Below are 22468 nucleotides of genomic sequence, written 5' to 3' on the forward strand. Positions count from 1 at the left end.
AAAGGGTGATTATAGTCCTACCATTAGAAGTCTGTGATGATCCTGCAGTATTTCTGAGTCCAGATTTGGATTGATGGGCACAATCTCATTTTTTCTTCTGTCAATATTCTCCAACCAAAGCAGCAAACCATGGCTCAGTTCATGGAAATCCTACAAATGATGAATCATGGTTTTAACAGGGAAGCAGAATATTCCAGTCAAACTCAGGTTTTTAATTTATCCTCTGATACATTCTACTAGCTAAATAAAATAACCAAGAAGCAAAACATCCTAATATCCAAGGAGCATACAATAGAATATTAGAATACTATTCCAGAGATGAAAGATTTTGTAAATATTGGGCTGTAAATACATGTTTTAGGTAGCACAGGTGTATCCTTGAGAAAAACATAAGCCAAAGCTGTATGGCTTTCACGGGTAAGTTTCAGATGGATTGTGAGCACACCAGGTAACTAAATGGTTATATTTTCAGTGCTGACAATTTGAAATAGACATAGTACAGACCTGGCACTGTATTAATGCATCCTGCAACGAGCTGCGCCAGTCTTCGATCATGCTGCACACGTGCTCCCAGCGCACGTTCATCTGAGACAGCCGCTCCTGGAGCTTCTTGCTCTCCTCGCTGTCAGACTGAGTGAACTCTGAGCTGCACAGATTGATGGACAAGATGATTGCTTTGCGGTTATCAACTGCCTTCTGCAGCTCCTTGATTGTAAGACAAAGGGGAAGAAAGAATGGAAATTGGTAAATCGTGACTTTCAGAAACACAAAGCAGAGAACACACCGCAAGACTGCAATGCTTTGCCACCAGCAGCTGCAGAAAGGCACCATACTGTAACTGTCCCTTTACTCTGGATATGATGCTTCTGGGCTCACTCTGTGACTCTGCAAATGTTCACTCTTTAACATCTACTAAAATTTTACTGTGAGCATAAACAAGAGCAAGCCAATTAAACTTGTAAAGTCTTAAAAGCCTGAAGTCAGAATTTTAAAGATCTGGCTCATGTTTCAGATATTTTAAAGACAGAGTAGGTCTAACAAAATTTAAAGATGTAGCACAACTGTATTTTAGCTCACAATAAAACTTTTGCCCTCACTTCTCAGTTTTGCTGATAAACATGAAAACCAACATATTTTCAAGTGGAATCTGCTGTCATCAGTATTTTAAAATAAAAGCTTTTACAGAGAGAAACAAAAACATACAAAGAGTATAAAGAACTTAAATTTATAGAAGCACAACTTGTATAAAAACTTTGATTTGTTTACATTGGAAGCCACAAAAGAAACCCCACCTCCATTGATTTGGAGGGTACTAATGGGCTTTCAAAGAGATGGTGAGATAAGAACAGAATTCTTATGAAATGCCCCGTTTTCCACCTACTTTGCAGCATTTACTTAAAAGCACGGTGTCACAGCAACCTTTGCAGTTCTTATGGCAGCTATATTTGGATTACAGTGAAGATGAGCATTGACACGCTTCACATGGATCACCGCCGGAAACAGCCTTTACTACCTTTTCACCTCATTGCTGGCATGAAGCACAGTGCGTTTTGACATTGGGTCACATATTTTCATGCCCATGCTTGTAAGATACTAGTAACTAAATGTGAAGTTGTGGACCCCCACATTTGCAGATCTCTATATAGCTGTGAAATACACAAGAGAGATGAAAAAGTAACATTCAGGTTTTGATGCTCCTCAGATGACAGAAGAATAAAAGGAATGTTGCAAAGTGGCATCAAATTTTTCCTGTGTTGCACTGGTGACATGAGGTAGGTTACAACACCTTTGGACTCCTTCTCATTCCTCCACACAAAGTAGTAATGTCTCAATGAGGCATTTCTTTTGGACCAGCTATTTTGTTAACAATTTGAGTAGAAGAGAATTGATCTAACTTGGCACTTTTAGAAAGTTTCATCAATGTGGGTGACATCAGGAGTTATCTGTACATTCTGGAATTACAGAATTGCGACAGAACTACTATTCCAAAACTTTATTTGGATAGCCAGTGGTACATTTTCCTACCAAAAGGTGATTCAGAAAACCACTTTCCCAGTTACTTAACCAGCAGCAGCCCACTTTGTGGAGAGAACCAGCTGCAATTATTGGCAACCTCTTCAACGTACCTGTTGCACTCAGTTCTAGAAGGTAACTCATAGAACAGAGAAATAAAACTCACTTTCAATTTTTTAATCCTGAGCTCAATAGTTTGTATGTCAGTGCTGAGATCAAGGCGGTGGAGCTTCTCCAGTTCCTCTTCAGTTTCTCCCAACCAAGCCCACACGCTATTAAGGTCGGAGTTGAACTGCTGCCATTGCTGAAGGTTCTGCTTCATCCTCAGCTCCTTGCTTAGAGCTTGAGCCTGGATTAATTCCCATCTTTCAATTACACCTGGAATTACAAATACCAAATGCAATAAAAGCCAAAAAACCCCACTAGCTTCGCACACACACAATTGCATGAATTGAATACTGTTCAGAACAAAAAGATGCTCTGTAAAAAGCCAAAGCCACAAACAATAACCACTTTAAAACAAAGTTAGATTGAAGAAAGTGATGTTGGAGGGAAAGAATTAAGAATCTGGATGATTACAGTCAACAGGCAATTTTATTGCTTTCTAATGTCAGACTTCTATGAGCAGAATTAAGCTGATTCATGCAAGTCTCTAAAACAGGTTATGCTGGCAAAAAAAGACAAATTACCAGACAAGTGCAAACCAGACAAGAAATATTAATACATCTAACTAACCAGATACTTAATATTTTCATTGGTAGTTGTGCCTATCACTGTTTGATGGTCACACCTCATTACATTTGCCTTAGCTACTGATGATGCATTGGATAAACACATACACTAGAAAGAAATGAATAAGGGGCTATTTCTTCTTGCTAGTTATCTTGAAATGCCAAGGCAGAAGGCAGAAGTTGTATCACTCCATCATCTTAAAATTTACAAATAAAAACCCACAAAAAATAAAAGAGACTATATGGGTAGCATATCTTGTCAATCTAAGAAGGGAGATGACGTCTTTATAGTCTCTGGGAACCCATGTTTTCACAATCGAATGCCTCTTGTTCTACAGCTGATGTTTAAAATTAGCCAGGTGAATACTTCTATCAGGTGAAAATAAATTTCTTTACTCTAGGCAGGTAATCTTAGAGGTGAAAACTAATATTAGAAGAAACAATGGCTGGGAGAACATGCTGGTCTAAGTGTTTTGTACAGCAATATAAGCAATCTTTTTCATGAGAAATCTTAAAAAAACCAATATTGCATCCACAGGGACCTCCTGAAAGGCTTAGGGTTATGCCTCATGATATGAAGGGGTTCTTAAAATGGACTTGTATGCCTAAACTCTTCATACACAAGGAATACTTACTACTCCTTACTATTCCTATTAAAAAATGTTAAACAGAACATGGTAACAGTCAGTCATGTAAATATATGTCAGCAAATAATACCAAATGTTTAGTCAGAAAAGCTTTGCATGTGTGCTGCTTTCCATAATTGCTGCTCATCAAATGAACTACATGTTACTTACCAGCTGTTTGTGTTTCAGTACTGTTCATGTTAATGAGCCCTGAAAATTTTTCTTCTTCTTCCTTCAGTTTATATCCAAGCCTTCTTACCGAGTCTATGCTTCCACTGCATTCACCTAGCAGCTTCATCTGTGTTAACAAACAAAATATTCCTTTTCAATATACACTGTACAGGACTAATTGTATAGACAGTGAGAATTACAATGCATCTTCCAGAAATTTCCAAAAGTAAGTATAAGCATGAAGAAAAAGATCTATTATTTTAACAATCTGTGCTGATACTACAAAAAATGTATATGCAGATGATAAAGGCCTAAAGCATAAGTTATACAGAAATAACTTAGCACCATCATACCAAATCATTCTAGATGTCTTAGGTGCCATCTTTTCTAAATTTTAAGACACTATGGCAAAGACACTAGAAGACTGATAAAGAAAATTAACTTAAATGTGGAAATATTACTATGCATGCAGACAGATAATTTCTAAATTCTGTCCTTAATAAAATTATTTGAATGGCTTAGAGGGAGATTTATCTTTCAGAAAACCTCTCTGAAAAAGCTTTTTAATCAGGGATTCCATATGCATGCAACCTTGCTTATATGATGCATGATTTAATTCATTAGCGAGATGAATACTGTGCCTGAAGCTATAAAACATGCTTTTAAAACCAGAGGAATTTCAAACAAGGATATCATCATTAGATGGATAAAAGCATGTGTGAGAAAGTACTTCAAGACAACTGCAAAAATGTAACAGGGAAATAAATTCCTTAGAGTCATGTTCCTCTAATGTATTTGTTCCTCTAATGCTATTGTAAACACACTAATAAGATAAACACCAAGAGCATGTGGTTAAGGGTAGTAAGCACACAAGTGAGTCTGAGAAGCAGTTACAGCTAATTGCTGTGCTGAAGCAGCTGCATTTCCATCAATGGCTAAGCTAGGCTTTGAGTGCACATCTGACTAGGGCTCCAAAACACACGCACATATCCTTTGTAAGTGGAATCCAGTTCTGGTCCTGTAGGTGTCTTGCTACGGATTATGTTTTCTGTTTGCTGTATTTGGAAGCGACTGGTGTCCAAGGCCTTGTCCAGCTGTCGGATATGTGCTTCCAGGGCACCTGGTTCACCTGTATCAATACCAAAAAAAGAGGGACTGTCACCCCAACTTTTACAAATTTTCTTTTCCTTGCCCAGCCAGAATAGATATTAGGAATACTGTTTAGATTAGGCAGTGATGGAGAAATGTGGCAGCAGCAGTATGAGTGGCACAATGTCAAAGCTAAGTGATAACTAGTTACATTAGAGAGTGTTAGCAACCTTCAAAAGATGATACCAATGAACAAGCTTGCCATAAGAGTACTACAGAAGAGTCCACAGTTTAAAGTAGGCTTGAAAATTATTCTGAAGTGACTTTTCCCCCATATTGAATGCCTTGTCTTTTTTTAAAGAGAAAGTTCTCAGCATAGCATACTCTAACCTCACTGATTTTGGGAAACACCTTGCTCCCTTTCACAAGCACTGTCAAATAAAACCCTGTAACCCAAATTTCCATTTTTATGATCTAAATCCATGTAAAAATCTGGTAGCTTACTTTCTCTTTGTACTATTTCTCCCCACTAGAAAGCAGCAGAATTTGCATCTCCATGAAAGGATCCTATTTGTATACAATTTTAGAGACTAGAAGTGGCATACAAATGCTAAGTGTTACTGTTACAATCATATTGTCAAAATCCACAGATGACTGGACATCTTGGAGACATGCAGCAAGTAGTCCATGGCTGCTCTGGGCAACCACACTAACCAGCAAAATTTATAGCATTTTTCCAATTATGTACTTGACAAAGATCATGCTTAACATATCTGCAAGATGGAATTATTAATTCAAGCAATTGGGAATCAATATCAATGTTTTTGAAGAAGGACTAACTTGTAGTTTCCTTATAGGGGTCAGCTGAATTCTGTGATATAAATTAGCTACAGACAATGCTAATGTGAAGCAGGTTGCAGCCTAGAGGACCCCATGAGATCCTTCTTATCCATATTCTATCACTATGCCTGATTTCCATGTGTTTACAAAGACAGTTTGAATTTATTCATAAAGACACAATTAAAAACATGAATAGAGAAGGAGAGCCTTCTGTCCACCAAATTACAGAAAATTAAGCCTCTTATGATGATTAATCTTTTTTTCATATATAACACCACCACCTCACCCCAAATGGACAGGAAAAAGTGCTTAACATTGTTTTTTGCTCATCACTTTAAGAAAAATTTTCATGGGTCAGAAAACTAAACACACTTTTCCCATAAGTACTGCTATTACTCATACCCTTAATCAATAACATTATCTCACTAATTAGGGGAGTAAATAGAAATGGATGGTGAACCTGAGGATTGTGTCACAGACACTAAGCTTTTAATTGTTTACTTTTTGCAATGAAGTAATTATTTAAAAAGAGGAAAATTGTGAAATCATGAGAAAAAGTATTTGCAAATGTATCTATTTCCTCCGAGAGAGTAATCAAAAAATGAGAAAGAAGGTTTAATCTTGTGCAATGTGAAAAGAAAATAATTTTCCAATATATGAGACTGAGATAAAGACAGTACCTCAACTTGACATTTTGATCACACAAAACAACAACTAACCTAAAAGTTTATATCTGCATGATAATCCAAGATGTGTCTATGTTAAAAAAAATAAAATACGAATCTGAAAAATTAGGTATTGTTCTATAACTTTTCCTTCTGCCTTAAGATGTAACAATGTATTAAGTCTGGTTGATGGACACCAGAGAAAAAAGACCAATAAGATCAGGATCAGTTTAGTTTAGTTAGCCAAGGTGGGAGGGCAAATACTTCAGACATCATTGTTTCATCCATGCCCCCAATGGTACCTTTAAGCACAGCAGTAAAGCAGGAGGATACTTCTAAATTAATATGCCAATAATGCCATGTAAGAAATATTTATCCTGTAAGTTGTGAAAAGATAGCAGATGCTAGGAGAAGAGAAAGAAGTTACACTTGTGCACCATGGTATTTGCATCTGGCTATGCTTAGTCTTTTATGATGCCTACCAGAGATATTTTTGAGGGCGTTTTCTGTGAGTGTTACATAGGCCTCAAGAGTTTCAGGGATCTCTACATCTGAAAAAATAAAAGCACAATCTGAATTGATGGCTCAGCAATGGCCATCTCCTTACAGCAGGAGTCCTTTCCATGGGATGGATTAAATAAATTGTTCCAATAGCAAACATTCTCTCTGGAAAAGGAAAAAGATGAAGACTGAAACACAGGGAGGCTGCTATAAAGTCTCTTAAGATCTAGACAAAGATCTCTTAAGATCCTGACTATTCCCAGAGCAATGACCTGGAAAGCAAAAGACAGCCACAAGATCAGAGTAAAATACACTGGTATGTCTTATCCCACAGCTAACTCCATTTGGGCACTCTCACTTGTCAAGATTTATTACACAAAGCACAAACACTTAGAAAGGATTTCTAACTTCACTGGAGAACAAGACCCAAGATCCCACCTCAGACTAAACACTCATTTGCTGGAGTCTTGCCTGCATCAGGGCAGAGTTAGGTTTTACTTAAACACTTGATGATTTTTCTGTGGGTCTCTTCCACAGCATTTCCTCGTTAGTTTGCTCTGTACTTTTTGCCATATCCAGTATAGTTTCTTCTAGTCAGAATAACTTAGGACACAGGGCTGTTACAGATGACATATCCCATCTGGCAGGCCTCATGCATAGATACACAGCCAATTCCCTGCCATATCATGTACGCCTCTGCCATTTTCCAAGGCTGTCGTCATCCAGGAATCTCCATCACTGTCTCTGAGGCCAGAGGGCCACTGAGATCACTTAGGAAACACTATTAAAAGTCGTCAGGGGCTATTTAAAGTACTTTTCCATGAGAATCTTGGCCACACAATCACACATATAACATTTGCCTTTTTTTTACTCGGAGAAAACAGAGCACTCAATCTGCCACCATACCTGCTATGCCAGCTGCTCCTCTCAGGTAAAAGTCTTTTTCTTGTCCTTCGTCTTCTTCTGAGTGCAGTGCCCGTGAAACAGCTGTCTCCAGGTCCCTGCTGAGATCGTAGTCATGATCCCACTCCAGGGGGATGGAGTCCACGCTCGCAGGGGTGTCTCGCCCCGATCGCTCGCTCCTCAGCGGCTGGGAAAGAGGCAGCGAAAGGTTGGAAGAGGGGTGCGGGGAGAGAACGCTGTCCGCAGATTTGTCATGCCAGCGTATGTCAGAGAGATCTGCTGATTCATCCAGATCCACCTCTCTGTCTGAGAGGTCGTGCTCGTCATCTGTTAGCTAGAAGCATAATGCAAACAGAAGCGATCAATGAAACGTGCAGAGGCACTGCATGGTCAGCCTGGGTCAGTGAAATAAAGCAGCATTAGGTGACAGGCACACTGGTGGGGTTTTCATTTTGCACATTTCCTTTTGCACCTTCCCTTCATTATTTTTAAGGTGTACTAAAAAATGAAAACAACAAAGAAGATCAAAGTGCCAGATCATTTTAATTACTTGAGGCACATAAAGTCTCACATAAGGCAAGTATCTCCAGACTTCACTGATGTTACTTCAATGCCAATATTAAGTTAGTAAAATGTCTGGAATCAACTACTAGAAAGCATAAGTGATCTTTATCATGGGTATTGCTCTCACTATGTTATTTCATATTTTGAAACCCCGGTATTTTGTTCCTTTCATTCAGTAGGACTTGAGCTACCAAAAATTTTCCTTTCGCTTTCTCCTTTTGTTTTCCTTTTCCACATTTGAGCTGGTGTTCAATTCTGGAGAAAAATTTCTGTCTCTTCTGATGAGAAAAATAATTTTATCATTGTGTTTTTTTAAAACACAACTGACTAAGCTGCCAGTCAAACTATCTGACAGTGCAGGGAGATGTTCTTATGACCAGTACCACAGTGCTACTCCCATGGATAAAGTTTTATAAATCTTCAATTTGCATGCATTTTCATGATGATTTACAAAAATTCCTGATCTTGTCAGCTTGCTCTCTGAACAGGACACAAATAGCATGTAATGGAAGGGAGGCAGATGGTCAGGGTTGCAACAAAATTTAACCACAGGAGATTTGGAAAGTTACTTAGGTTTCAACATCTTTCCTATTTCACATTTGTAAAATGGCAATGGACCAAACAAGTAAAAACATATGTAAATATACACACAGGAAGGCGGATAAGTTTCTTGTGATAGCGCTCCACACGCCCGAAGACCTCTTGGCAGTAACGACGCAGCTCATCTAGTTCTTCTTCAATCACAGCTGCATCCAGGGGCTCACTTTTCTCAATGAGTTGCTCACCTTGCACAATAATCTGCTCTATTTTGTTGTTGTTCAGGGAAATTTCTTGCTGGAAAGCCTGTGTAAAAGAAAAGCCCATGGTTTATCAACACAATCAACATGACAACAATCAGGGTAATTAAATATGCAAGTATTAGGAGTTCTATAGAAAGAATGGTGTGGGTAACAAACTGGGATTGTGCCAAATACTCTTGTCATGAGCAACAATGAGCAATTAAATCAAATTTAGTGTTCCGCAGTCTTTCAAGCCAAAACCAGTGATACTTCATGGTCTACCATCTCATTCCTTACTTGTTGAATTTGGAAAGAAATCTCTTCTCTAAACAAGCCATGCCAATGATCAAATGTCTATAATGAACAGAGATGCTAAACCTAGCAGAGTGGAATTTTGGATAATGTGACATTTGGTATTGTTCTCTCCAGAGAAGGAGTTTTCTTATGCAGAAATGGTTGAGAAATGTAATAATTATTAGATAGTAGCAATAATGGAGACCTTACATAAGTATTTTTTATTAATATTTACTATTTTGATGCAGGATAGTACACTATCACTCCTGGTTTTTCTTTTTACATTTTTCCCAGATCAAAGATTTTCTATTTTGACAGAAAAGTACGTATTGGAATCTGGCATAACTCATAATTTGAAAGGTTGAAGTCTCAGCCTGCAAGTAAAGGAACCATATCAGGCTGCATTTCTGCATAATGTTTCTTAAAATTCTTTTCTTACCATGCATCTTTTTTTTTTCCCTCCCTTCTTTCATCCTTCCTTCTGTAACTATCCATTCTTTACATTCTTCATGTAACTATCGTTCTTTACCTTAAGTTGCTTTATCTTTGCTTGGACATCACACTCTGAGAAATGCTCGATGTTGGTCAGCTGCAGGTCCATCTCTGTTAGCCATACCAGGATGCTGTCACGTGCTGTTTCAAACTCCTCCCGCTGGCCAATAAAATGCTGGAGGATGGAAAATTGAGTGGCATGAAATGACCAGAAACATGAAAACCCTCAGCAATAGGAGGAAAATGACTTTCATCCCCATCAAACCAAATTTAAACTCAGTACACTTTCTTCTTTTCATTTCCCACATGCTTTCTGAGGTTCCTTTTTAAGTAACACCATCTAGAGCTGCAATTAGCTGACCCAAGAAAGTTATCTTCTGTGAGGAAGGTGGTGTTTGATGTCACCAAGCATTTCCCTGCAGTCTGTTTGTTTACTTTTGACTAAGTGAACTGATGAGCTTCCTTCCTCTTCCAAAGGTAGAAATCTGCTCAAACCACTGTGCAAATGCATTAAACTGAAAGCTGCTGAAGTACCCTTGACTCATAACTAGAGTAGTGAAATTGAAGCCTTAAAAATGGAAGAATACTTTTAGCCTGCGCAGGATGGAGGTAACTCGCTTTTGCAAATTGTCCCATCTCTGGTTCCCCTCATGAACCATCTGCTTGAGGCTGCCGTCGGAGTCAGTGCGGTTCTCCCGTGCCAGGCGCCGATACTGCTTATTGATCAGCTCCAGCTGAGTCAGGCTTTCATGCACTTGTCTCTGGAATGCCTAAAGCAGTATGAACAAAAGACACCTTCAGAATTTTAATTACTGAAATCAGTATACATATATAGATCTCTTGCCTTATTTTGACCCTTCTTCTGCACTCTGACTTATGTAAGCCAATAAATTCCACTAATTGGAGACATCTCCGAGGGCTACCCTATAGAGATGCTGCCTTCTGATTAAAAAAAGCAAAACCAAAAAACTAAAAATCCCCAAAAAGTTCATAAAACTGACACGGTTCACTGAATGAGAAATTGCAACATGCATATCCAAATTACAAAGGAAAAATAAAAAAAAAATCAAATCAAATCAAAATCAAAAATCAGTGTAAGAAAACCATCTCCTCTTTCTGTGAAATTATATGCTTCTGTATTTGAGAACAGAAGTATAAACATGAAAATCTTCTTTAAAAAAAAAAAAGCAACAGAAATCCAAGATTCCTGTGGCTTCATTGGATTTCTTTTCACATATTGAATTTGCTGAAATGCAAACATTGAAGAGATTTGAGCAATTGTTTATTCTGAAACATGATACTAAATGAGACATCTCTTTATATCTAGTATACTGGTGTGCAAGTAAGTTTTGTCTTAAAATATTCAGAGAAAAGAAAAAGTTACGAATATCCATGGCAACTTCTGTCTGGGCAAATATTTGCACCATGTACTTTTGGTGCTTGCTCTGCTGTAACAAGAGCCAAAGAGATGCAGCTGAGGTGCACAGGTGACTTCACCCATGACTTTTATGTTGTGACTTGCAATCACGAAGTGTGGGGGAAGCACCTTGTAAAGAAATGATTGAATTATTACTACCACTACTACCACCAATAACAACAGAGTATTTTTTCAAAAATCTACTTCTTTTTATCTTGTCAAATCACCAAAATAGAAAAACAATCAAAGGAAGACCTAAAAACTGAGATTACACCAGCTCTCTTTTGAATACAAGTAGGGTTTGGATCCCACTGTAGTTCTACAAACTTGCTGTCTGATATTCCTCACAATGCAAATAAAACAGTCAATCTCTTCCAAAACTAGACACCTCCATTAATAAGGACTGTAGAACTGGGATAGGTTATATACTTCTGTAGAGAAATTTTAATAAAAAATGTGAGTTTTCTACGTAAAAAGATATACACTTCATACTGCACCATTCAAAGCTATAATGAGATAAGAACATTTCTGCTGTAATACCAGAGAAGAAAGTAAAGGAACCGGTTGGCAAGAAAAGATCAGATTCTGTAGAGTCCTCTCAATATAATTATTCTCTGCATTGGATGGCCATCAAATTGGGTATGGGACAACCAAAAAGGAGTAAATGCGCTTGCAGCTAGGATGAAATGATCAGTAGAACTGAATTAATTTAAAATTGCACAAATATTCCTTTATTAAAGGCACAATTCTGACTGTATTTACTAGGATCATGAAATCTAAAAGTGTGCAGTTGCTGTTTCACCTGTTACCAAGTCTTCTCCAGCAAAAGAACAGCTGTTTATTTGCCTTCCATTTTTTCATCTCAGCTACACAAGAATTCATCTGTTGCATTCCTTCCTGTTACCGCTTTCCAATTCTCCATAAACTACTGGACAGGAAGGAGTTTGGTTTTGTACAGTGAAGTCAGTGAGAGCCATCTCTGACTTTTGTGCTCTAGAACTGAAATAGTCCTATATGGTCTGATGAGCTCTTTTTGTTATGAGTTGTTTTTTATCAAAGTGCAGATATGCAGAAGAAAATAAAATTATTAAAAAATGCCTAGTTAAAGCAGAAACCTGCTGCTGTTATTATGTTTAAGTGGCTGACTTAATACTGAATTCACAGTAAAGCTGCTGAATGCCACTGGATTTGAATACCAAATTGCCCTTCTGCTATTTGGTAGGCAAAGAAATGAGGTTCTCAGAAGAAAAAAAAAAAAAAAAAGAGAAAAAAAAGAAGGAAAAAAGAGAAAGAACCAAACTACAGGGAAAGGAGGCTTTTGGAGAGGCTACACTGTTCTCTTTTCATCTTGTTCCTGCTGACACTCTATAGACAGTAAAAAGTGCACAAGTCTGCTGCAGAGGAAAGGTCGTAGTAAAACAGACTTTGGGCAAAGTCAATCCAGCTGTAAAAATCAGAGTCAATATACTTGGGGTATGGCTTCTCATACAGAGACTTACTAAATACGAGATTTTAATCCTGATCACCACATAGGGGGACAATGGGAAAGAGCTCTGAGGCAAAGTATTTATGTCCAGGAAGCAAACGTTTCTATACTATGGCAATCTACCTGGCCATAATGAAGTCTGGCCTAATGAAGTCTGTTCAAACCAAAACCTGGCCAGTAGATTAATAAATGTGGATGTCAATTATAGAACACAGCACTTCACAATTTATGTTTTTGATTCAACTGTTAAACCAAAACCTATCAACTGCACTTAGACATTGTTTAAAATTTGCATTTCTTCTTCACAGCAAATACTTCACAGTGTCTGAATGTTTATGGCATTGCCTAAATAATTTGTTCTCTTTCCTCTCTCCCATCTTGACATAGTCTTTGCAAATATGAATCCAAGCAAAACATTTTCCTCTGTGACTCACCAGGCGATGTATGTGTGTGCTTTACACACAGGTTTACAATCCCTCGTAACCATGAGACAAGCCTTCACATTGCAGTGGACACAACCTAGTCACGTAAGAAGCTCCTAAGCACTGACCAAAGGGACAGCTTGTCAGTTTTGAAGCATGCTGAACTTCTTTAAGTCACAGGGGACACTATGTGGACATATGACAATATTTGCATGAACATGAATTTCATGTATAAGGATCCAAAGGGGGGATACTCTGCATCATGCAAGAGACTTCAGAAAGCTTGCTTCAGAGAGTTATGGAAAAAAGAGAAGAGATAAAATCAAAGCAAAAGCTAGAACATGCAGCATGCATTTGAAGAGGCACTTGGTGAAGGGAGATTTAGGAAGGCTATGGAACTCTGACTGACTGGACATACTAAAAACTTGCAGAAATAAAAAAGGTGAGGAATTTGGCTTTTGTGAACAAACAGGGGAGGTACCTCCAGTTGCCACTTTCCACTGTCTTTTTATCTTAGGAACTTGCTACTGAAGACAGCTACAAAATCATCAACTCCACTTTATTAATACGGCATCTCTGCTGTAACTTGGTTATGGGAAGGAAGAAAACCAGCTGGCTGCTGCAATGTGATCAGTAGGTATTGAATTTCAACCACTATAAATTACCTCAAATTTCTTCAGTTCTTCCTTAGCAACAGTGTAAAGCACACCAGAGGAGCTTGGGAAAGCAGCTGTCCTCTCAGAGGTTTTTAGCCACTCTTCAAATCTAGAGTAGTCATCCAAAAATTTTTGCCACAGCCGCCAGGTCTCTTCAATTCTGCAACAGATAACAGAAAATTAAAGAATGCTTGAACTGATGCCAGTTGACCTACAGAATTTTAACCTGTCATCTGCAACAGCAAACCAGCACTGCACCAGACAATAACTGACTAATAATCTAACTCAGCCAGCCAGACTGATAAACAGACCACAGGGAAGGCTGGCTCATTCCAGACTGAGCTAGAATAAGATGAAGGCATTTTTTTTTAATGCAACTAATTTTGGAATCAGTATTAAAAAAGTTTTAAGTTTGTAATAGGAGCTCTAAAAAGCTGAGCACACACTAAATAACTTCTGAAATGCAGTGCCAGTGACATCAGTAAAGTTGCTCTTTAATACAAATAACTGTTTCTAGTACAATAAAGATCCTAAATACTGATAGCTCAGTTAACGTACCAGTACAAATCCACAAAAGCATAATGTGTACATTCTAAGAAAGTAAAATAGTTCCATGCATAGTTCCCCATTAACTTAAAATAGTTCTGAATTAATGTGTTGGACACAAAGTTATGAAAGCCCATGTATGTTCATGACAGACTATGTCAAAGATAGAACTTATAAATGTAGTTCTAAGTAGAACTTATAACATAGACCTTACAGATATATACAATTCAAGAATTTCCATGGCAATAGTATAAAATTATTTAAAGATATGAGTCTATGGATATAGATTCAAACCTTAAAAGCAATACATGTTTTGCAAAAAATAAACAAGAAACCTTTCTAAAGACATTAAGAATATCCCAAAAAATGAAAGATCACGAAAAGTTAAATTCAGCATTTTGAAAGATCAACTTCTTCCTAGATTTTTTTATATGACTGTATAAAAATGACAGAAATAAACTTCATAACTTAAAAAGTTAAAGAAAATATCTCAAATACATGAGTTTAAATCTGTAAACATGTCTCATTACTAAGTCAGCACACAGTACATAGCATTGCCTCAATTATTATTGCTGTTGAAATCACCACACTATTCTGTGTGGGAACAGAAAACAATTAATCTTCTGAATATGATGGTCTAAGCAGGTGCAGTTACCCAGACTACACCCAAGAATCCTGGGTACTGTGGCCCTCACTTGCTCAGCACAGCTAAGGTGGACAGGTGAAGAAATTCCATGTAAGTGCTTAGTCCTCAAATTCTTCCAAATAAACAAAGTCAGACATAAGAGAAACTGCTGAGGAACACCAGCTACATATAAACCCTAATACCCAGAATAACGTTAAACCCATTCAATAACTAGTTTCCCATCAATCTCTGTAGTTCTTGTGTAAATGTAAGTGTTAAAACCTCCCTTTTCAGTCATGTTTTCTCAGTCTCTTGGAGTCATTGCTATCATCTAAACTTTCTCTAGTTTCTCTCTCATCATATCTATGAAGCATGGGAAATAATAAATAATTCTACTGAAGAACTTGTGAATGAAATTTGATGATTGTTATTGGTACTTTGTATAAAGGCATGTGCAACTCAAAATTTCTTTTTTTTCACAGAGGCATATCAGGTATTGGCTTCTACTCAGTGTATGATCTTTTTCTGAACCTTACACTCTTTTATTCAGTACTACAACGATATAATATACATCTCATCCTGTATTCCTGCCTGCGGAAGGAAATACTCATCTGTAGGTGTTTTAGACTTACTTAAGTCGCCTTTCCATTGACATTGCACAAATATTTCTCCACCTTCTGTCCAGATTGCGTGTAGCCTGCTGGATAGAGTCACACTCTGCTTCTGTGGCACAAGCATCACAGTCATGAAGAAGTACTTCACACAGATTGAGAACAGATGCCACACCAGTGCTGTGTTTCTCTATGTCCCTCTGGAGTTCCTGCAGGTGAAGAGATTAGTTCTTAAGAGAAATTGCTAAACATGCATCCATGCAAATGTATTTATATTCCACTCATTCAAAAAGAGAAAAAAGCTTGCAAACAGAGGAAAAACATCCAGTAATACCAATTAAGAGAGTGCATCTACGCAAGTGGTGATGCAATGTGGTCAATGAAGCCAGGAGAACCTGGCAGCATGCACAGTTCTCCCAGGGACTACGAACACCAAACCATTAACTGGGACAAACTGCCAGAGCTCTGCATGCTCAGCTGAGCATCTTTCACACACATTTAATCAACATCACCAATAAATGGTATTCTCAGCCCTTTCCCATTATGACAGAGAATGTAAAGCAGCAGTTAGTAAGAGAAGTGTGACAAGGAAGTACATTCTAATGTACTGCAAGGGTTTGGCAGAGGGACCCTTCATGAACATGCTGCTCCCCATGTGAGATAGCTCCAGAGTGGCACATTTGATACGGAAATTGGCAGCAGCACATGTTGAACAGTGCACGTGTTAGAGATTTTTCTTCCTTCAGGTTTCCAGTTCGACAGTATTTTCATTGGAAATGGAAAATGAAAATTCCAGACACCTAAAGAAAATGCACTCACACTGTCTTAGCACTTATTTATATGTGATCAGTATTATTCCTCCTGATGGTTTCTTGGTTTCAATGGTTTGTTCTACGCTGATGATAATGTGTCCTATAGAACTAATATTTCACCATAGTTTGGATCTCCAGATTCAAGTTAAGACAAACCACAGAAGTAACTGGCTGTTGCTGTTCGATCAGTGCAATTAAAAGAAACTCTGCTTGAATTTTGCCTACATTTGTAATAAATCATCAGAATATTAGAGAAAAAATCAGCATGGACAGTAACAAAGCCAAGACAACCTAATTTTAATTGTGACAAAAAAATAATAATGTAACTGCTTGAAAAAGTGCTATATTTCATCTAGAATACTAGATATGTTCAATTCTGATCCAGATGAAGAAAGGAACCAATAGGACAATTAGAGATGTGGAGGTTTATGTAGGAGAATGTGGCAGCTTGAGGATGAGTAGAGATAAACTACTCTATAATTTTACTATTGAAATAAACTATGGCATGCAAAGGGAAATACTGTGTCAATACATTGTGTCTACATATATTTAATGGCTAAGTAGAGGAACTTTCTCACAGCTAGCAACGTAACATGAAAATGTCTTCCAGCAGGAAATGAGATCTAAATGTCAAATTAAAAAACAGGAAATTTGAAACAGAGCAAGGTGGATCTATAGCAACCATTTTTTGGTTGTTTGTAATAACTGGGCTTTCACTTAATGAAGTAATCTAGTTAATCTTCTCAACTAGAAAATTATTTTGTAAACTTTTACTTGACAACATCAAGTGGAAAATCACAATCTTTTATTCATCAGCAATGGCCCTCTCACTTGCCTGAAAAATACTTTCATTGTGATGTCAAAATGCTTATTTTTCTTTCTATCTACCCTGAACTATTATAGAAGGGTGGATACTATAATCAGATGTCACTCTTTATGAAACACACACTTCCAGACAGCTATGAGACTTGAGGTTAAGTGAGTTCAGGTAACATGATCTCCTTTCTAATGTTTTGAAGTAAAGCAGTAGTGAGAACTATGGGTCCTAAGCATTCCTAAGAATTAATCTTTTTTGATTCACTTACAGAACACTTCCACAAGCAATATCTAGACTATTTCTTCTCCATAGTCTAATATTTCCCAGATTTTAAAATTTATTATGTTTATTAGACAACATTAAGCCTTTGGGTTAGTTCACAAAGGAGTGTCACTTTTATGCACTGCTGTCACCCATGTACAACCTCTTTTTTATTTCATTTGCCCAGAAGCAAACATAATTTGTTCACATTTCATGAGGTAGGAGACTGAGAAAATAAACAAACAAGTAATCCTTTGAATTAAGTTCATTATCCCAGAAAAATACTGCATTGAGGTTACCATACCTTCCCCCAGGAAATCCAGATTCAACCGCATTTTTAATTTCACTAGAGACCAACAATCTGCAAAGCTGATGCTTGGCTGAAGTAGATGCTGAGAAGTACATAATGGAGCTTCATAAATGGAATTTGTCCCTCCTCTTTCACAACATACCATCTTTAAACTAATTTTGCATATGAACAACTGGGAAGATAACATGATCTCAGTGGAAGATCAAACATGGAAAAGAACACAAAGTCACTAACAGAAGAGACAGGGAACAAAGTATTTGAGAAGGTAGCCTTCTGAGGTGTGGTGTATAGTGATATAGCCTCCAACTAATAAAAGTACTCATTGCCATGCATTGAAAGTGGGTGGGTTTTTAAAACTATTATTGTTATAACCACGTCTTTGGTTGTTATCATATAAATCATCACCATGTTTCCAAATATGGCATCCTCCCATGGTAAGATTCACCTCGATTCCTCCCTTTTAGAGTTCAAATTAAACCACTCTCACTTCTACAGAATACCACTGCAGGCTGTCACCAGAAGAAAGGCAGAGATATACCAGTCTTTGTCCCCAAAATAAATCCCTCAAGAAGTGGTTGGGATTGGATGGGATGTCTGCATAGGGATTCTAGTAAATAATCTCAACTGCCTACTTTGTTGGTAGCAATGCTTAGCCCTTCCCAGCACTTTATAGTCTCAGAAACACCATTCATTAATGACACTTCTGTGTTATAAATTATTATCCCTATGTAAATTCCATATAAAATATTAATAAGTAATTCTGAACAGAGCAGTAGCAAATCAGTAGAGGAGCTGGAAAAATCTCTGAGGGAGTTCTTGGCTCTCAGTTCTACCCTCAGTTTAAAGGAGCAAACTGCCCATTTGTACTCTTCATAAATTATCCACAAAATATCCTGTCTTTCTTCTTCCCACGCATTTCTTTCTCCTCTGGAGAAAGGACCCAGGAGAACATCTAACTCCTCTCCAGTGGGAAACAGAAAGCTATTTTTTCCAACAAATAACCAATAGGAGCACAAAGGACAGCAGCTCTCTCCAGCAATGTGCTCCTCTGTAAAACTGCACTGGGCAGTGAAGTGTAACAGGAAGGAGAAAGTATAGTAAATCATCTTAGAAGTAACACTACTTTCAATGCCAAAAACTGGCTGAATTCACATTTTTCTACATATTTTAATCTAGCACTGCATAAAGGCTTTGTGTAGTATAAACCAACCAACTTTAACTTCACATGTATAGCTCATGCATCTTTGCGTGCAAAGTGACTCTCAAACAAGCTGCAAAATAAAACTGAGTTAGAAAGGTTGCTAAAAATAGTCATTTTCAAGCATTTGCAAAATTTGCAAGGTCTAATAGGTGTCAGTTTTGCCTCTGGGAACAGACAATTCAAACAAACAAAAACGACAAGCCCCAAAGGAAAACAACTGCAATTACTCGTTCAGGTTACATCTCTTGGTGCCTTACCTTTCTTGGCAATGTCAATCAGCTCCTGGTGGATTCGATGTCAAGGCCAGCAGAAGGCTCTATAAGTGACACAGTAAGTACCACTTGCCTTGATATTTAAGCATTTTGCCTGATGCCCTCTCAACTGAACTGGGTATGGGCAGCCCAAGGACACTACTTTGGCTCTCCCCATGTCACTGTTCACCTGGTAAGTGTGTTGTATTTTACCTGCTGCTCATTTAGCTTCCTTTGTATCTCCTCAGAGTCACAAGTTTCATAGACGATAGGTTTGGACAGCTCTGACTCAATGTGGGCAAGCCAAGATCTCAGACTACTCATGTTTTTATCCAGCTGCTGCACTGCAACAAGGGTTTCCTTCAACTTCTTCACCCTGTAAAGAAAAAAGAAATGGCAGTATTAAGTACACCCTGAATGAAAATTTTCACAGCATGTGTTTCAGGAAGTTTTCAGAGAAACTTCACTTAGATGGTGAGTTCTTCTGTAAAGTCTTCCTTCATTAAGTAACAGAAGTACATTATATGTGCATTGAGCCCAGCATTCATAGCTGCTGGTTAAGAAAATCTGAATGCTTATGAACACTGCACAACATTTTCAAAGATTCTGTACCTTTATCAGTTGACCCCCAAAACCATCTAAGTTATTTAGTTGTGTATTTGACCAATAGACAGCAACTGCTCTTCTTAGAGCACAAATAACTTAGCCATGTACTGGTGGGAGAGTGCACTGAGTGAACAGGCCTTTTTCACACCCACGAAAACACTGAACTAAGTAACACAGAAGATCTGGGTTGGAAGGGATCTTTAAAAGTCATCTAGTCCACCTGCTTTGCAATTAGTAAGGACATCTTCAACTAGATCAGGTTGTTCAGAGCCCCATCCAGCCTGACCTGGAACATTCCTGGAGAGGGGGCACCATCTGGGCAACCTCTCTGATCAACCTGTTCCAGGGTGAAGACCTTGAATAAATGTCCTTGAATAAATAAGTTTCAGAGCAAGAAGTCCAGCTCAGAACTTGGGGAGAATTCTTGAATTCCAAGGGCTGCTTTAAGTTGGTGTTGTTGGACTATTTCAGGTTTAAACAGATGAAATTGGAATGGAATGGCATAGTGATTTCTAACCAGTATTTTTCTTGGAATCTTGACCCTGGAAGACCAATGAGCAGGAAAAATTAAATACATTTCTGTTTGTTTGTGGGGGTTTTTTTTGTGTGTTTTTTTGTTGTTGTTGTTTTTTTGTTTTAAATCAAGAGAGCATTAAGCTTAGAGACTGAATAAATTCAACTAAACTTTCATCCTATCTCAATAATTTTTCCTTCAATCTGTTTGAACTGCAAAACTGTCCTTCAGTAATTCTCTGCTTCCTATCCCTGTGTTTCACAACATACATTATTAGGAATTCTGCATTTTTTTCTAAGCTCTTTCTTTTTCCCTGTTTGTATGGTAACAAAAACAATCTAGAGTAACATTCCCCTTTATACTCCTATCGCTCTTCTACTTAAGTGTTTCAATACCAGAAAGGTTTAAGAGATGAGTGCAGTTGGGAACAGACTGACTAAATTGGGTTGAAAAATACAAGATTGCCAGGTTTGTTAAAGAAACAAAATGCCACCTGACTATCCCATAATTCAAATTAAGCAATTCACATTTTTCTCACAATACTAACCAGCAAACTTATCAAGTACTTCCATACTGAAAGCAGTAGTTGCAACTGACCATTAAGAGAAACACATAGATATTAATGCCATCTTAAAGAAAAAAAGTTAAATCTTTCCAATTTTCTTCTCTTTATAGTCCTCCCTTTAGCTCACAGATGTTTAAACCATGGTTCTTTATAGCTAAAAACCTTTAAGAACAGTCCAAGTGCAGCAGCTGGAGTCTTATAACCAACAGCTGTATGGTTTTGATCTGTAAAAAAACCCTACCTGGTAACTGGAAAAAAATCTGGGCAATGTAAAAATCTGTCCATGATGGGACTGAAGTCAATACAGTGCTGAAATGCTTATGCTGAAAGACTGCCTTAGTCCTTATCATGAGGCTATGTATCATAACACAGGTTTAGGCTTAGGGAGATGGTAGGAGAACACCCACTGAGGGTACCCTCTCCTTGTCACCTCTGGTTCTACATACAATGATTTTTGGGTTTGAACCAACGAAAAACTTGCTCATAGGGTAACCAAGAAAGTTGGTTAACACCTTATTACCCTTCTGGAAGGCACATACAGTTTTTAAGTCTCTGACATTATTGAAAAGGAGTGAAATCCTGCCCATTTTCTGCTTATATTTTCAAGGCTCGATGCTACTGATCTTTTGCAGACCTGCTGGAGTAGGAAAGGGAACAATGAGTCATGCCAGCCCTATGGAGAAGCAATGTCACTCGATCATCTGCAAGACCAAACTGTGGACCAGGATTTTTTTGTTTGATATTGTGTGTACGCTAATCTCTGGGCTGGATTTCATCTACATTTTGCCTGCAGCAACTATAAAGAGTATGAACTATAAAAAGTTTAGAAAGTGCCCTCTGCCTCAGGCAAACTGCACAGGAGTACATCCCTGCCAGAGCATAAAAAATAGTCTGGGCCAACTACCAATATTTTCAGTCACATGATCTAAGTTACTTCAGAGAGAGAAAGAAAAACAGCGTGACATACTAAAAGAACACTCCAACCAAACTCAAACCCAAACCCTCCAGCTTCCTTCCTGTACCCCCACTACGTCTACCCTTAACACTGTTTTTTTTGTACTGAGTTTAATGTAAGAGGTTCCTAGCCTGTGGTACAAATTGAAACAAATAAACAAGCGCTTATTTGAGTCTGCTGAGATTTTTTTTTTTGACTGAACTGCAGTACAGTGTTGTGCCTCCGGCTACACTGAAAACATATTCGGGATCAAATAACAGATGCAATCCAACATGTCTGAGAGTTTTCCTTCTGAATCTCAGCAAGCAAAGCTGTCCGTGCTCTAAAAGCTCTGCTTAAGAGAAAACAGTCAAATTTAAAATAGGTATGTGGGATCCCTAGCCAAGTGTAATTTTGATGTTTTGAGATTTCATTTGCATTATGTTTCATGTGTTAATGATTCCAACAGTTATTTAATGCTTTTGTTGAAGCACCAGACAGTACAGTAACTACATATGTTACTGTGAGAGACTTCAAATAATTTTTCTCCTTGATAATAAAAATTCTGCACTGAAATCAAAGGGTTAGAACCATGACAGAGTTGGTTTGAAGGTTGTTTCCATAAAACGCACCCCCCAGTCTTGTTACAATTTACAAATACTTAAACTCTCAGAAAGGAAAATACAGCAGAATTCAATTGTTTTCCAGGTTTACTGATGAAAAATCATCTAACAATTTGAATGGGCTTATGATACTTATATTTGCA

The 22468-nt window shown here is 37.8% G+C and overlaps 1 protein-coding gene across 24 annotated transcripts in view; it reads right to left on the reverse strand.

The window, feature by feature from the left end:
* SYNE1 (spectrin repeat containing nuclear envelope protein 1) overlaps window positions 1-22468 on the reverse strand; it is a 289549-nt gene that overhangs the window by 11522 nt on the left and 255559 nt on the right. For 19 of the 24 annotated variants that reach the window (XM_038130885.1, XM_038130880.1, XM_038130867.1 and 16 more), the window contains 13 exons: window positions 19297-19459; window positions 15453-15640; window positions 13659-13809; window positions 10256-10438; window positions 9706-9843; window positions 8755-8946; window positions 7543-7873; window positions 6618-6686; window positions 4528-4670; window positions 3542-3668; window positions 2180-2391; window positions 505-705; window positions 22-150 (listed from right to left, as the gene is read on the reverse strand). In XM_038130885.1, coding sequence (XP_037986813.1) covers window positions 22-150; window positions 505-705; window positions 2180-2391; window positions 3542-3668; window positions 4528-4670; window positions 6618-6686; window positions 7543-7873; window positions 8755-8946; window positions 9706-9843; window positions 10256-10438; window positions 13659-13809; window positions 15453-15640; window positions 19297-19459 — 2227 coding nt within the window. The remainder of the gene's footprint in view (window positions 1-21; window positions 151-504; window positions 706-2179; window positions 2392-3541; window positions 3669-4527; window positions 4671-6617; window positions 6687-7542; window positions 7874-8754; window positions 8947-9705; window positions 9844-10255; window positions 10439-13658; window positions 13810-15452; window positions 15641-19296; window positions 19460-22468) is intronic. The other 5 variants (XM_038130887.1, XM_038130886.1, XM_038130882.1 and 2 more) reach the window with 2 other exon arrangements.

The sequence above is a fragment of the Motacilla alba genome, chromosome 3 (genome assembly GCF_015832195.1).
Source record: "Motacilla alba alba isolate MOTALB_02 chromosome 3, Motacilla_alba_V1.0_pri, whole genome shotgun sequence".
Taxonomy (NCBI): Eukaryota; Metazoa; Chordata; class Aves; order Passeriformes; family Motacillidae; genus Motacilla; species Motacilla alba.